Below are 16600 nucleotides of genomic sequence, written 5' to 3' on the forward strand. Positions count from 1 at the left end.
AACAGGAAAAACACAGAAGTACAAAAGAAATACTATAAAGCTATTACGGCACCTACTCTTGTATATAGTTCCAAATCATGGACAATAACAAAAAAATAGAAGTGGTATGTATGGACCCGAGAGGTGAAGTTCGTGTGGTATGTAACAGGCTGCAATGGAATAGATGAAGTAAGGAATGAAAAAATAAGATCAGATTCAAAAATCATTTCCGTTAATGATAAGACAGAAGAGAATAGAATGAAACGGAAGGATCATCGATAGAATGACAGAAGCTACAGTACCACAAAAAATTAATTATCAGCTGACTGAAAAGAGAAAACTAGGGAGTTCTCCTAAGAGGCGTGTGGGTGATAGAGACCGGGACACGAGACTATAACAGTTAATCCTCCAAAGGAGCTGGTAAAAAACTTAGAAATGCTGATATAAGGCTCCACATAGTTCAAAAAAAGAAATACTTACAATTAGACAAATAATTATCTCCTTTATTTCTTTGTAGCCCACTGAAAATGCCTAAAACAATTACGTGAAACATTAAAAATTATAAATGTTCCGGACGAGCAATAATGTTATCTACGGGATAAACATCATTGCAGTAGCAACTGAGGAAAAATACCTTCAAATATTGAAAATATTATTACTCATTAAATTGAATAAACTGCTACAGACTACCTGCTCCCATAAGGCTCACTAATGACAAAAGTTTAAAAATCTGAGCTTCAGAAATTGTGTGGTTCACAGGCACGGCTGACTTCTTCGGGCTGAACCATTACTTTTCATCTTTCATAACTTCCGGGAGCAGCGGCCAGGAGCCTTCCAAGCTGCACGACGCTGGTGTCGTCACATCCACCATTCCAGGCTACCCTACCGCCTACTGGATCACGGTGAGAAACTCAATATGTAGATGTTTCTGTCATCAGAACTATTGTGCTTTTGTGAGTAGTTCACTGATCACCCCTATCAAGCGGCTGTACGTGAAAGCTACCCGCGTTGTTTCAGGACGTTCCGTGGGGACTCCGTAAGCTGCTCAACTGGGTGCACGACACCTACCCCGGTTACCCCATCTTCGTCACGGAGAACGGCTGGGCGGACCCTCCTGGTGTGCTCAATGACACTGGCCGCATCCACTACCTCAGGGTGAGTACGGTTGCACTCCACAAGAGGTAGCGTGCTTTCGTGTTCTGCTCCGAAGATCAGTTCCATGCAACACAATGTAGACAAATTACTGCAGTGAACAAACAGAAACTACAGAGTTAACAGACAGCAATGATCAAAAGCTCAGAAAAGAAGGAGCTAAGAAATCTGGCGAACAAGGCGCAAGTAGCATTATAACATATGCAGCAAAGATGACTCTAAGAATCTTAAACAAAAGAACGGAGAACAGAATGGAGGAAAGTCTAGTTTGGGGAAAATTTTGGTGGATTGTTAGAATTCAAGAGAGCGTTTGCAGTTCAGTGTGAAGAAATTTTATAGCTCAATCATTATTCCTATTCCACTACATGTGAGTTGTGGACCACGAATTTGTAAGAGGTGAAGTGCGAGCTCGGATTGGAGAATGTGAGAAAGGAAATCGCCCATGTGACGACTACCAACCATGACTGCCAAGCACAGCCAGCCAGCCTGTGCCATCCGTTAGCCAACACGCGAACTTACAGCTCAGGCTGCAATGCCAACACCCTTAGCCAACCTCCAAAGTTACAGTGTCTGAAATATTTCTCACTCGGAATGCTTCCACAATCACAGGTAGAGGCAATTAAATTTTGTTTATTTGAACAAGTGAACTTCGAACACAAACAGTCAGCTGTTTCTGATGCAATACAACAAAAGAAAATGAACGTACTCCAGATATTCTTCTTATTAATTTGAAGGAAAGTTCGTCGAAAAACAATTGTTCTTCAACGAGACGAAAATAGATTCTTGAGGGCGTAGATTATGTTCTGTCGGTCAATGAAAAGCCTGTCTTCAAACCATAGTACATATTGAAAGTTCTATCCCACGAGCAACACGAATTGTCCATGGTGCAGAACACCAAGGTTCGGAGCACCGGTCGACGGAGCGCAGCAGTCTGGTTGGAAAAGGCGACGTCCTATCCGAGCTGGTGTCTAAACGGTGACAGTACATGAGTCACTGGCTGGCGAAGATGGAACTTTCTCTACGTGGCTCTGCACGGGCAGAGAGATTCGCGCTACATAAGCTTACTTTTTTCCTACCGACTATCAAAAATGAGGCGGATGCAACAAAAGGTGCATGTCTGGAAAGACCCCTCTTGCTGTATTCTGCAACCTCTGCCTGTTTACCAGGAGGCCCTCTAGAGTCTAGGGGCTGACCCGGATACCGCGGACGGCAGGGGATGAGCTGACGATAGCCCGCTAAGCCTAGATGCGTTGCGGGTTGGCTGCGTCGAAGGCGAAGCCGGGAGAGACGCCAGTGTGAACCACTTGGCAGCACTGCTAGTCTACGGACCGGTACGGCAGCCGACAAAAAAAAACAGGACCTTAATTATAGAATTTGCGAGTGTGACATCCAATTTCTACCACCTCTAATGTCGTCCCACTGCATGCCCAATTTTGGGAGCTCAGCACAACTGTGTAGCAGAGAACACACACACACACACACACACACACACACACACACACAGACAGAGCACAGACATACAGACATCCATCAGAGTATGCTGGATCGTTATGTGTTGGTCACGGTGGTTGACCTTTGGTAAATGATCTGACTTCAATGATCACCCGCGTGATGGATTGTGTGATGCAATATGCTGTGATTCCAGAGGTCGCTATAGTGACGGATTGTGGGATGTCTGTAGCAGTCACCTGGGCCACAGAATATGTCAGACACTGCAGCAGTCGCGACCGACTGTGCACAGTGTTTCCAGTTGTTGCTCGTGCTACAAGCCATGTTAAGTGACTAAGTGGTCGCCCCAGCAATGGATAATGTTACGTGACAGTGTGATCGTTTCTGAGACAAGTTTTTATACCAACATAATTATTAACTCGATTAGCAGTTGTGTCTTTTATTGCCAGAACATGCATGTTCGATGGCCTATTTAAATTATCCCAAAGGCTTTCGAAGGAAACATGCCAACACATTCCTCAAGTGCCTTAGAGAAACTCCATTTGCCGCTTGATATAAAATGAAGAAAGAATATAAAACGGGACGTTTTTGTCCCAGTGGTGGGAAGGAGGGTCAACTTGGCAGGTTCGTGTCCCACATTTGCAGCCACTAGTCCTCTCTATGGAACATAATCTTGTACCTAAGCTGTGAGTCACTCAAGAGCATCTATTTCTTCTTCAAGTACCTCACTTAGATCTTCGTAGGTGAACGAGCTTCATTCCAATCCACCCAACGGTCCTCCGAACCCACGTCAGACAGACAGACTGTTGACATACACATTAAGGTGACTACAGCCATAGCCGAATGCCTGACAACCACGCATAATCAGGCGTTTTGCACAAACGTGCACAAACCCCTACGACTTCACACTGCTCAAGCGTGCTTCCACAAGCGTCAGTTCATCCCTGAAATATGTTGAGTGCAGACTGCTATCCGCTTGCGTGACTGATCCAAGAGAGTGAATGATTTTGCAAGAAAGTGATATTTTTACGGTGCTGGATAGAAAACATGTAGAGACAGTTGGTGCAGCTGCAAGTTGCTCGTTATATTTTAATTATAAACATATCTATGGAATGTTTCTACTTGCAGATTACGGATTTATTTGGTTCGTTTTCGGCACAGATGGCAGAAAATCGGATGGAGGGATTCTTCAGAATACAGACATTTTAGGAGACTTTTGCAGGTCATTTAAGATTTGCAAGAGCCAAAAATCGGAAAGAGTTCATGAAAATGTCACATAGATTCATAACGGGCAATGCTTTTCCTTCGAGAACTCGTATGCTAAAGCAATTCTGAGTTACTTGAACTTCGTAGAAACAAAAATGACAACTACCGAAGTAGTAAAAGCAACGGTTGCTTTACATAATTATTTAATGATCGTTATGAGTCAAAACTGTTCTCCATGTGATTCTCTAGGTTCTGAGGTGATAGAATTATGCGTAATTCATACTGCCAGAACATCATATAATTTGAATGTACACTCCTGGAAATGGAAAAAAGAACACATTGACACCGGTGTGTCAGACCCACCATACTTGCTCCGGACACTGCGAGAGGGCTGTACAAGCAATGATCACACGCACGGCACAGCGGACACACCAGGAACCGCGGTGTTGGCCGTCGAATGGCGCTAGCTGCGCAGCATTTGTGCACCGCCACCGTCAGTGTCAACCAGTTTGCCGTGGCATACGGAGCTCCATCGCACTCTTTAACACTGGTAGCATGCCGCGACAGCGTGGACGTGAACCGTATGTGCAGTTGATGGACTTTGAGCGAGGGCGTATAGTGGGCATGCGGGAGGCCGGGTGGACGTACTGCCGAATTGCTCAACACGTGGGGCGTGAGGTCTCCAGAGTACATCGATGTTGTCGCCAGTGGTCGGCGGAAGGTGCACGTTGCCGTCGACCTGGGACCGGACCGCAGCGACGCACGGATGCACGCCAAGACCGTAGGATCCTACGCAGTGCCGTAGGGGACCGCACCGCTACTTCCCAGCAAATTAGGGACACTGTTGCTCCTGGGGTATCGGCGAGGACCATTCGCAACCGTCTCCATGAAGCTGGGCTACGGTCCAGCACACCGTTAGGCCGTCTTCCGCTCACGCCCCAACATCGTGCAGCCCGCCTCCAGTGGTGTCGCGACAGGCGTGAATGGAGGGACGAATGGAGACATGTCGTCTTCAGCGATGAGAGTCGCTTCTGCCTTGGTGCCAATGATGGTCGTATGCGTGTTTGGCGCCGTACAGGTGAGCGCCACAATCAGGACTGCATACGACCGAGGCACACAGGGCCAACAGCCGGCATCATGGTGTGGGGAGCGATCTCCTACACTGGCCGTACACCTCTGGTGATCGTCTAGGGGACACTGAATAGTGCACAGTACATCCAAACTGTCATCGGACCCATCGTTCTACCATTCCTAGACCGGCAAGGGAACTTGCTGTTCCAACTGGACAATGCACGTCCGCATGTATCTCGTGCCATCCACCGTGCTCTAGAAGGTGTAAGGCAACTACCCTGGCCAGCAAGATCTCCAGATCTGTCCCCCATTGAGCATGTTTGGGACTGGATGAAGCGTCGTCTCACGCGGTCTGCACGTCCAGCACGAACGCTGGTCCAACTGAGGCGCCAGGTGGAAATGGCATGGCAAGCCGTTCCACAGGACTACATCCAGCATCTCTACGATCGTCTCCATGGGAGAATAGCAGCCTGCATTGCTGCGAAAGGTGGATATACACTGTACTAGTGCCGACATTGTGCATGCTCTGTTGCTGTGTCTATGTGTCTGTGGTTCTTTCAGTGTGATCATGTGATGTGTCTGACCCCAGGAATGTGTCAATAAAGTTTCCCCTTCCTGGGACAATGAATTCACGGTGTTCTTATTTCAATTTCCAGGAGTGTATTACCAATATAAAGGTCTATCACTGGAAGTATTTTCAGATGCCTACGGTAACTATTCACGGTACACCCGGTCTCACAACTGATGAATGCTTGCACAAGCCTCACTATTCGTGGTACATACGCTCAAGCATGTTCATACTTGCATGCTTGTACAATCCCGCATAACTGAAATTCGATCAAGCAGCTTGTACAGTCCTGATGCTTGCGCAGATTTATCCTATACATGCTCAGACACGCTTGCACAACACTCTAGCACATGAGTCTTCATCAAACATGTACTTATAGCGTGCAAGCGCCTTTTGAAAATTTTAGTGGGTGACCCTCAATTGAAACCTCCTGGAAAATTGTAATTTCTACCAATATTTGGCAATGGCATGTTAGTAGCATTTCTACGTTACACGACAGATTAAAAAAAGTGATGACTGATATTCATCATTCAATCATAGTGAATACAGTAATTTCATTTTTAATGAGATTATGATGAGGTCCTTCTTTGTTGCAGGGCTACGTCTCAGCTATTTTGCGAGCCATCAATGAAGACGGCGTGCCAATGATCGGTTACACGAGCTGGAGTCTAATCGACAACCTGGAGTGGATGGACGGGTACACGTGAGTATCACAGATAGCAATGATCTAAATATGGAGTTCAAAAGGAAACTGCTTAACAGATAACGCCACATTGTTAGTATGTTGGTCTCTCTCTGGCACTGATGAGCCGCCTGGAAACTTTTCCAGGAATTTTCTTCTTTTCTCCCCCTTCTTGCATATGTTGGTTACATCTCACAGCCGTTGACACGATTATTGGCACAGTTTTACCGGATTCACGGTGCAACTTGCAGGAGTACCTCTGTTCAAACCTCCCTCACAGACATTAATCACTTGAGATCTCGAATCATTGGCGACTTCACGAGATAACGGAACTTTTCAGTAGCTCTCTGTCATTTCCTCATTGCTCTTCAGCCATTGTCACTGTCCACCCACTGCTATGTTGTATTTATCTCTTAATATCTTCTCCTCTGTTGATTTCAGTCGGATAATTACTGCTGTCTTTGTATGTGCTTTTGCTCAAATATACTACAACAAGTTTTCTCAGACACCAGTGACTATCTGCTGTGTTATTTTACTTGAATTACATCATCCAGCCATTTGACATTCACCGCTGGAGAAAGACTGATTTCCAATGTTCCATTTTGATCCCACATGTTTTCTCTTTTCGCCATCCAACTTTTCTTGAACTTAGTGTCTCTGTATTTTCTCTCCTCCTGAAATCCCACAAATAACATCCATCCTCCATCTATCATCGAGTCATCTGGTCACTTGTGTCACTTGTGCCAGTAACATCCATTTCATTTTACAGTCATAATTACATCTTCTCCTCCAGTTATTTCCCCTGGTGGATCTGTTTGCTTTCTTGAATCCCCCAGTATTTCCCAACACATATGTCTCAGTTGCCGACTCTGCAATTCTTAATTTTTCACGTCTCTCTACCATACACATAGTGAGACTATGCAATAAGCACTGTATACTGCCCCGCCCTTTCCACAGAATGAAGTTCGGCCTGTACTCCGTGGACTATGATGACCCCGAACGACCCAGGACGCCAAAGGCTTCAGTGGCCGTCCTGGCAGACATTTACAAGAACAAGGCGGTGCCGTGGAAGGACTTCGAGAATGCCAACACCACGCCACCTTCTTAGTGCCCCACACGCTTACATGATATGTGCAGCACAAGTCCCGAATAAATATTGATTTTTGAAAAACTCAACACTGTGTATTTTCTTGAACCACGACCAATCCACACCCCGGCACAACAGGTACCAGTTATAAGCACTAACACCGGTAACTCGATATGATGAGCTGTACTTACATCATAGCAGAAAACTCACTAATACTGTCGTGCTGCAACCTTCATGGCCTGTACATTTTCATTTGTAAATGCACAAGAACTGAGAAAAATGAAGATTAACATGACCCGAGATGGGCAAGTCTGTTTGAGAATTTTCTTTTTATTTGAGAGAATGTTGTAACAAGACTTTTTTGGTTTTCAGTGAGTAACAAACAACCATTTGAGCACAACTTGAATCAGCTACAAATACGCTTGGAAGGGTACACACAGCTGCAGGACAATTCATTCTGAAATCAATTGGTCGATAGTACTGACCAGGGTGGTGAAGTGTTTATGACAATGGACTTGCGTTGGAAAGGATATCCAGAAGTAACACTGCCAGGAAAAAAAGGGGTAATAGGTATCCTTGTTCTCAGGTGAGATATGCTGCCAGAGAAGATGATGCATCTCGTCAATGGGCATCTGGTCACCATCGGAGTGGAAGCACCATAGCACTACCTGGTGAGGCTACGGAAAGCGGCAAAAGAGCTACCACCAGAATTTGGGATTGTTTTGTAACATAATCATAAACATTTACCCTTTTATTTTAACCCAGCCACAGTAGAATCGAGGACTGATGAACCATAGATGTATGTTTTAGTTTCCTTTCCAGTAGCGCTTAAGGGAACTCGGTGGTAAAAGCAAACTCGAAAGAGTGGACCAGAGCGAATGAGGCCAGCCATGAGGATATGTCATTCGAATGTTTAAGGATAGTCTAGTTAAGATGACCTCAGGTCTTGTTAAGAGTCACGGCAACCTAGTGCACTGGCCGTATTTGGTCATAAACTTCCAAAGTAAGAAGTAGATTTCAGCAGATCCAGCCACAGACGAGTGTGGATGTCATGCCTTACAAAACACAACTTAGCCATCCCACATTCAATGGTGAACAAGGGAGCTGAAGTGTGTAAATAGTTGACGCAGCAGCACCGAGCAGAAGAAGGCAGAGGCTGCTCCACATCAGCGACATGGAAGTATTTAGTATATGTGCCTCAACACATGCAAATTCCAAGCAAGCACAGCCCATGAGGGCATGAATAACAAATCCACGTTTATGCTGAAATCATCTGGCGTTAGTACCACAGCACTACCACCATGGGACTGTGTCATTTAGGGCGCTATCCAAAATGCTATACAGGGTCAACAGTTCGACCCCGCATCACGTCAGCCTGCTCATGGTCACTGCGTCACCCATTGACACCAGCCAAGCAGTGCTGGAAGATGAATATGGGTGATAATAGCCATCTTTGATATGTCCTTTTGAATTTGCAGATAAGCCTTTCTACAGTTCAACACAATGAACACAGAGGTACCTGCTAAATTAAGTTCTGAATATTCCGGATTGGATAGCTGTCTGAGATTTTGCAGGCATTATAAGCACGATATCACTGCATATCTATATGTACCATCTTTTTGGGTGCAAGATAAATGGGCGAAACACAAGAACTATCAGATGGTGTGCTGATAACAGATTGTAATAACTTATTTACAGCCAACTAGGCCATGTGCAGTTTACTGAGTACTAACCCGCATGCCCTGTGACAGACTTGAGGGTCTGGTGTGATGTTAATTATATTAACTCTTCCACTATGGATAACACTGACTGAACAGCCCACATGAATCTAGTGGTGTAAGGGGATCAAACACAGTAGATGCACAGACATCTGTAAAATGATACACTATACTAACCTGATGATGTTATAAATGCTGTGTGTGTGTGTGTGTGTGTGTGTGTGTATCTATGCTTCCCCATGTAATGTTATGTGAGCCTCACTGCCCTTTTTTTTAACTAATTTGTGCCCGATTTTATTCTCAGAAGCTCAGCAATGTATGTAAATACCCTAAATGTAAATTTGACTCAAAAAGTACTTGAAGTGAAGTGAAGCACAGCTGGACAAACTTTTTAGCGCGCAATCCCCTCAACGATAGTAGTTGTGAATTTTTGAATATGGACTCTAAAAAAAAGACAATTGATTTATTTTAAAAAAAGGACTGTTAATCTGTATCTTGTGGAAAGAGGACGTGTTGCTAGACCGCTGCTCAGAACGTTTTGTTGCATTTAATGAAAATTGCTATTTCATTAATAAAACCGAGTAAAGTATGTGTAATAGTTGCCAAACATTAATGTATACAAATTTTCTGGAAGAGAAGAACAGAAATATCTTGTTTTTTGGAAAAGGACGTAAACTTCATTGTCGTCACCGGCTACCAGTCGACAGAATTGTAGGTGTACAAAGTTCACTGAAATACAGGAAAGGAAATGCATTCTCTATAGTTTTCATTCAATACGTAACAACCTTTCATAATTTCTTAATTGCAGTAATTGGATTATGTTCTTGAATAATATTATGGTGCTGAACTCCGCTGATCAATTTTGATGCAGCAGGACGTGTAGTTTGAAGGAAGTTTGTGTGCTAAGCAATCTCCTTTTCTCACGGAAAGCAAATTGCTGTTTGATCTTATTTACTTACAACAGTGGTCCCTTAGGTATGAAAAGCTACGAAAACTTGGGCTCAAAGCTATCCGCAATACTGCCAAGTAACTAACAAGGTCGTACTTTAAACCTTAAAGAACAATAACATCCCCCAAATTATAAAACGTCACACACTGGTGCGGAAGCTGATCATTCAAGGAGGCAGCAACCAAAATTCAGTTACCAGTTAAGACTTAAACTATAAATCTCAATCAAAAATCAATCTCTCTCTCTCTCTCTCTCTCTCTCTCTCTCTCTCTCTCTCTCTCTCTCTCTCTCCAAACACATATATAAATATTCATATTATTAAGATAAAAGTTGTTTTATACCCACACCCACTGTATTGTTTATAATGACAATGTTGGCAAAATGACGCTGTTTTCAAGTAAGATGTTCCGAGTATGAATGTGCAGCGGTAACTTCATCTGCAGACACGCAAATTTTATCACATATAGTGTGATTCTCTTCATGTAGGCAACGGTGTGATGTGACCTGCTGCGATTTCAACACTGATAACAGACAACCATAGAGAATCTATCAGCCAATGAGTGCCTCATTTCTAAACTTTTAGGTGCTGGTGCGCGCCTCCTTCTACCACTCCCCCCCCCCCCCCCCCCCCCGTCCCCTCCTCCGCCAGCCACAGAGAAAGACACAATGAGAAAGAATTTTTTAGAAAATATTGTTCTGAGATTCAGGTTTTTTAACCATAATATCTTATAATCAAAAACATAACACCACAAGGTCCCAATACAAACAACAGCTGCCACTACCTGCCGCAATGCCAGTGTCACTTTGCTCCATAGTTCTGCTTCATACGTATTGGCACAAGTCGGTAGTCTTCCTGACTATGAATGTTGCAAATGTTCGAATAGTTGCTTTGTAGCTGCTCTATGATCGTGTGTTCAGTATTAATCAATAAGGCATTTAGGGGCTGATGACGATGAAGATATTCCTGCTCCATCTGGGTCTCGTACAATTCGGATTTTCCACGTCTTCACGAAACAATTCCGTGTGTATTTTGTACCATACCAGCTGATCGTTGCGTCGCGCCTGAGTTGATAACAATGGAAGATAAAGATAAAACATTCCCCCTCCCCCCTCCTCACCCTGAGGCTGCAGTAATCTTCCTCCTCTCCTCTCCTCTCCTTTCCGCTCCTCTCCTCTCCTCTCCTCTCCACATCATGTTACACTGCCATGGGGAAAGACTACAGGGTGATCAAAAAGTCAGTATAAATTTGAAAACTGAATAAATCACGGAATAATGTAGATAGAGAGGTACAAATTGACACACATGCTTGGAATGACATGGGAAGAAACTTATTACAAAAATAAACATGCACTTAAATTAAAATCAGCTTCATAGCAAAGTCGACCATTTCAATCAAGGTCGCACTTATAACAATCATTCATCTTTGGCGAATATTTTACAAAACTATAAAAGCTTCTTGAGTTCCATTATAGCTCTGTTAAAATTATTTTTTCATTTCCCATTACATACTGTGTATAATAAAAAAATTGGTTTGTACACTAAACCCTTACGTAAACAATTTTGCTTCAGTGGGCTGCAGGAAGGTGTTACACAGTTTCCAGCACCAGTTCAGAACTTTAAGAATCCCGCATCTCAGTAGATTTTTGATTCGATTTGCTGTTCAACAATTAAAACGCTAATGACCAATAAACTGAATCGGTCGGATTGGGTATCCATCTGTTAACTCATTTATGATAAAATTACAAATGATTCCACATCAATAATATCACATGAATAATAAATCGTATTCAGCGCTAATTTTGAGATTACAGTTTTGTAATGTGAAATATGAATTTAATTTCCCTTCACTCATAAAATAACAAGTCCTGTCAACACGCAGTATATATCTTTGATCTAAGGGTATACAACTTTGTTTAAATACTTCCGTTTAAATTTTATTATACTTTCAACATAGTATAATGACAAACATCTGTTATTCTGACAAAAGTCAATGGCATATGACCAGTCAATTTATACAGAATATACGTTATATATTTATTGTTAAAAGTACCTTTTCAGGACGTATTGAATTTTAACTGAGCTCACAGTTTTAACTAAGTTCATACCCAGTGGCTCAAACAAAGGAAGAAAAAGTAAGCATTGCGAAATTATTTCAAACACAATGACAAACAGTTTGAGATGGATTAAGACAAACATTTCCATAATACAATATTGTCTTCATTATACACTTTATCACTTCGTGCTTTTGACTGTGTAGCAAGTACAGAATGATATCCCTTCGCCTGCCGAGACTTTACATGACGCCCAGGTTCATATCTACCTACAGGTGGTCCCAGAAGTCTGATGCGTAATAAACTACAAACAGTGCTGATGTAGAGTGAAGATCTCAGTGCTGTCATAATTAAGTTCATTGCAGAAAAGCCACGTTCACACTCCGTATCTAATCTAATCTACACTGCAATGCTGTTTATTGCTGATAAGAATTTTTTGAACAAGAATGGTTTGCGTTTCTCCGCTTGGTACTGGTTTCAGACCCTGTCTGTACTCCCTGAAGTCCTTTATTATTTCAAGAGGGCTATTAATCTTAAATCTTTCACACATTAGAAAAATCTCATTATCTCTGTAAGTGATCGATATGTTTTTAGGCCAGAATTTGGAGTGAATGACCTTCATGTCATTCATAACAACTTCGTAGCTTTCAGATACATTCACTATTGATAACAGCCTGGATGACAAATTATTTGCCAAGCTGCGATAAAACTGTTTATCAGAAATCTTAGAAATATTTGTTTTTCAGGAAAGTTCTGACCCATTGAAATTTAATATTGTCCAGCGCAATGTTAGCTACATTTGCATGTTGCCCCATTGTATCTTTGAAATACTTTTATTAAAAGACTAATGTCATTGTGAGCTTGAACAAGGTTTACACTTGATCTTTGAAGCTGTAGGGATAGAACGGCCAACTCTGCTAAGGCATCATATATTACAGCTAGGTTGGAGACAAAAGCTGTAGATGACAATGTATTACAAAGCCCTTTGTAGGCAGACCATTGTTTTGAGTCCTGTTTCGTGTCCTCTGATGCTTCTAACAACTGATTGTACAGAGCCCTGTAATCTTTCCATACAGCTTTTACTGCCAATGAACTGGAGGCCACCCAACGAGTGTCAAGCACACGACCGATTTTGAAAATTTCTTGCTCCAAACCTTTAGCAACAACAGTCAGCTTCCTGCTGTTTTACGGAGAGTAGCTGAAGATATATCTCACTTTATCCATGAATATTTTAAAGTGATTAATTCCCGTCAGTTCTTCTATCGTGTCGTGCACTGCGAGTTCTAAACGATGATTCAAAAAATGTCAGATGAATAGGTTTGGAAACATTTCCATCACCTGCTTTGCAGGGCCAGACTTTTTTCCTAACATGACAGAAGCTCCATTGCAAGTCAAAGTGATTAAATGATATTTCAAAAAGTCATAGCCTAGGCGTAGTAATTCAAATTGCTTTAAAAGTTCTTTCAGGATACCAGATGCTGTTGTGTCATTTAGCTCAAAAAGCGTCAAAAATTGTCATAGGGTTTTCCATTCCTTTTAACAGGGTTCTAAAGTATTCAATCAAAGTGTTTTTGTTTGAAAGAGAAGTGGCTTCATACAAAAGAAGTGAAAATTTGGCGTCACTCTTTATTAAATTATTTATTAGATGTGATGTCATCTGGTCAGACATATGAAGCAAGCAGCATTTGAATGTAGTATTCGGCCCATATCCAAATCATTTTTAATTTGGAGATCAATTTCTGTCTCAAACTCATAAAACGATCTATTTAACTTTGCTTGCTCCTGCGTTAGTCAGGATTTTGTTCACTAAACCGTGAACTTGAGATGTGCAGTGATCAAATAGTTTTTTCCTAACAGACGTTAGTTGATTTGTCCCATATGAGCTTACAGTTCCTAAAACCCATTGCTCACTCAGTTTTAACCCTTTCGTTTTTTCAGCACCTAGTGTAAATACACTTCTACGAACTTGGAAGCCTAGCTTTTTTTAAATAATTAACCAAGAGTTTTTAGCTTTATAATCTGTACATTGTTCGATAGACCAACAATCTGGCTTTTCATCATCATTACAATTATCATTATTGTCTATAGATGATTTGTCCGTATCCATATACACCAACTTACAGAAATTTTCATTTGGCGACGACGATGTAGGAGAAGGATCGTCTGCTTTGTTGTTTTGATCTTCTTCTCCAGCCACAGTTGAAGTCGTGGATTCTACATCTAAACTGCAGTTTTCATTGCTCTCACTAAGTTTTTGTCTTTTAGGTTTAAAGAAGTCACTAATTTTTGTAGAGGTATACTTAAAAATCACAATCACAATGTGTAAATAAACACTACGAACAAACCGAAACAATGCTGTCGGTTCTGAGTAGAACAACAACTGAACTGCAAGCGACTGACATACATAGAGTGAGTGAGTAATATTGTTGAATGTGAATTCCGAAAGTGCCTGTTGGATTGTTTGTTGGGTTCTCTGTGAGGGAGCAATGGCTAACAAGGTAAATTGATTCAAATTGAAAAAGCAGTACACACAACCTGTCTGAATCGTGGACTACAAAGTCTGAATTCACAAACAGACATACAGATAGGCAATTATAACTCGAGAACCACTTATGCGATGTACATGTTCCTTTCTTTAACTCACAGATATATTCATTTACTATCTATTGGTATATATTTAGGCACTTTAGGTAGCACAATAAACAAGCTGTGCTTATAATTGTAAATCAAGTCGCAAGAAAGTGGGCTGCCGTCGCGCTCTCTTCAGTACGTTGCTTAAACTATTAGAGCAAAATCATTTGATTTAGTAATGAATTGTAGACCTCAAAAAGAACCACAAAAAGTCGGCGAGATCATATGTCTGTCTTTCACAGTTGAGTCAGAATCACACTTTTTCTGCTATGTAGGTGCTGAAACAGGTGACTTCAGAAGATAAAAAAGCATCATTATCGTTCAACCTTAATCTTTTATTTAGGTTCTTCTTTTTGAGCTCTACAATCTGGTTCTATATAACGTGATGTAGTTCTTATGGACTACTTAACGTATTTCAAGAGAGCATGCTGGAGGAAAACATTTTTGCTTCATATAGCTGATGAAATTTAAACGGCAGAACAGACTTTCAGAAATATAGCTAAGAACCGTCACGATTAAACCGGCTTTAAAAAAAACGCTTTAAAATTGGAAATTTCGTTTGAGAACTACGTTGGGGCAAACGAACAGACAGACTTACGTGTCAAACATATACGCCGCCGTTCTGCATTGGGAGTTCAAATTTGCCCTCTGTGGGAGTTCCCCTCTACTGTATAGCGTCGATCATGCTCTAACAATGGTGCGGGCAGATAAAGGTTGAAAGGCCAAGAGTGCTGAGACCAAATGGACGTATCGACTCGAACGGCTGGCAACTTTTAGTCATGCGTGCTTCATACGCACATTTGAATAGTAGCTATGACATAAATTACGACACGGAATAAAATAATTTCGTGAAAGCACATTATACAGAAGTTCACATTCAAGCACGGCTTACATTATTTATTTCTCATTTACACACATAACATGAGACGTTGCCTTGCTACTATATCGCTGAGGTTGTTGGCAGTCGTAAACAAAAGGCGATACGTACCGATTACAACTTTGTAATGATACTCAACTTATCTTGGGTATCCTGTACGTGCGTACACACACACACACACACACACACACACACACACACACACACACACACACACACACGCCACACAACAGTGCAGCACCTCCTGCTGTGCTGTGTCAGAACGCACGGGGTGCGTCCGCCCTTACTGGTGCTGAGCGTCCTGCGTGATAAATCAATGATAACGCCTGGTGGTCACCATAATATACGTGTATGATGTGGTAAAACCAAAATCAGATTGTGTTCTAGATCATATGAGAGCGTCTATCACATGTGAGCATGCGCGACTGCAGCGATATACCATATCGCCCTCGCTGCGTCCAGAGATGCTGCCTGAGCGACACGCAGCAGCAATAGCTTGCGAAGAATCGACAGCATCGATGATTATTACATTAACTGTTAAAAATTGGCGTGGCTTTGCATCTTTGTTCGTTTTAAATTGTTCCTATTGTACAACGAAAAGGGTTAGTTAGTTCCCGGATAGACCTCTTACCGACCAAGAGGTGGTAGTGGAGTATATCAGGTCTGATCTCATAGCGTTTCACTGCGTGGCGTAGTGAAGCTACTCAGTTGACACCCAATTCTTGGGAGAATGCACGGAATTTTGTCGATTATAGTTGTGGGAACAGTTTCGTTCGTAAAATTTGCTGGGGTGAATCCCGCGTGAGCCTTATTGAATTGAGAGATTGATTTGTTAGGTGCTGAGTTTTGTGGAATCGGTGTGACCGATATCCCGTCTGCATTTTATGTTGAGTGGTCGCGACGCGCCCAGAGGTAATTAGGTTGCTTGCGGCTTTTATTGAGATGGTTTTGGTTTTGTGCGTGTGTGTATCGAGAAGGGAAAGCCTCGAACACCTGTTGGTAGTTGTATTTTCAAGACCACTAGCTTGCAGCAGACAGCGAATTGGCTCATAGAACGACGAACTGTTTCACTATACGCTGATAGTGTGCACGTTTCACTGAGTAGACAAGCGATAGTAAATTGAAGGAACCATTTAACGAGCTGCACGTAGCTAAACCAAAACTTGATTTAGCAAGGAG

At 42.2% G+C, this 16600-nt stretch overlaps 1 protein-coding gene across 1 annotated transcript in view; it reads left to right on the forward strand.

The window, feature by feature from the left end:
• The window catches only part of LOC126282478 (myrosinase 1-like), a 29543-nt gene extending 22328 nt beyond the window's left edge, over positions 1–7215 (forward strand). The window contains exons 8-11 of the mRNA XM_049982135.1: positions 739–881; positions 997–1134; positions 6022–6128; positions 7065–7215. Of these exons, the coding sequence (XP_049838092.1) occupies positions 739–881; positions 997–1134; positions 6022–6128; positions 7065–7215 (539 nt within the window). The remainder of the gene's footprint in view (positions 1–738; positions 882–996; positions 1135–6021; positions 6129–7064) is intronic.
• Positions 7216–16600: the final 9385 nt, after the last annotated feature.

Source organism: Schistocerca gregaria, chromosome 7, assembly GCF_023897955.1.
Source record: "Schistocerca gregaria isolate iqSchGreg1 chromosome 7, iqSchGreg1.2, whole genome shotgun sequence".
Taxonomy (NCBI): domain Eukaryota; kingdom Metazoa; phylum Arthropoda; class Insecta; order Orthoptera; family Acrididae; genus Schistocerca; species Schistocerca gregaria.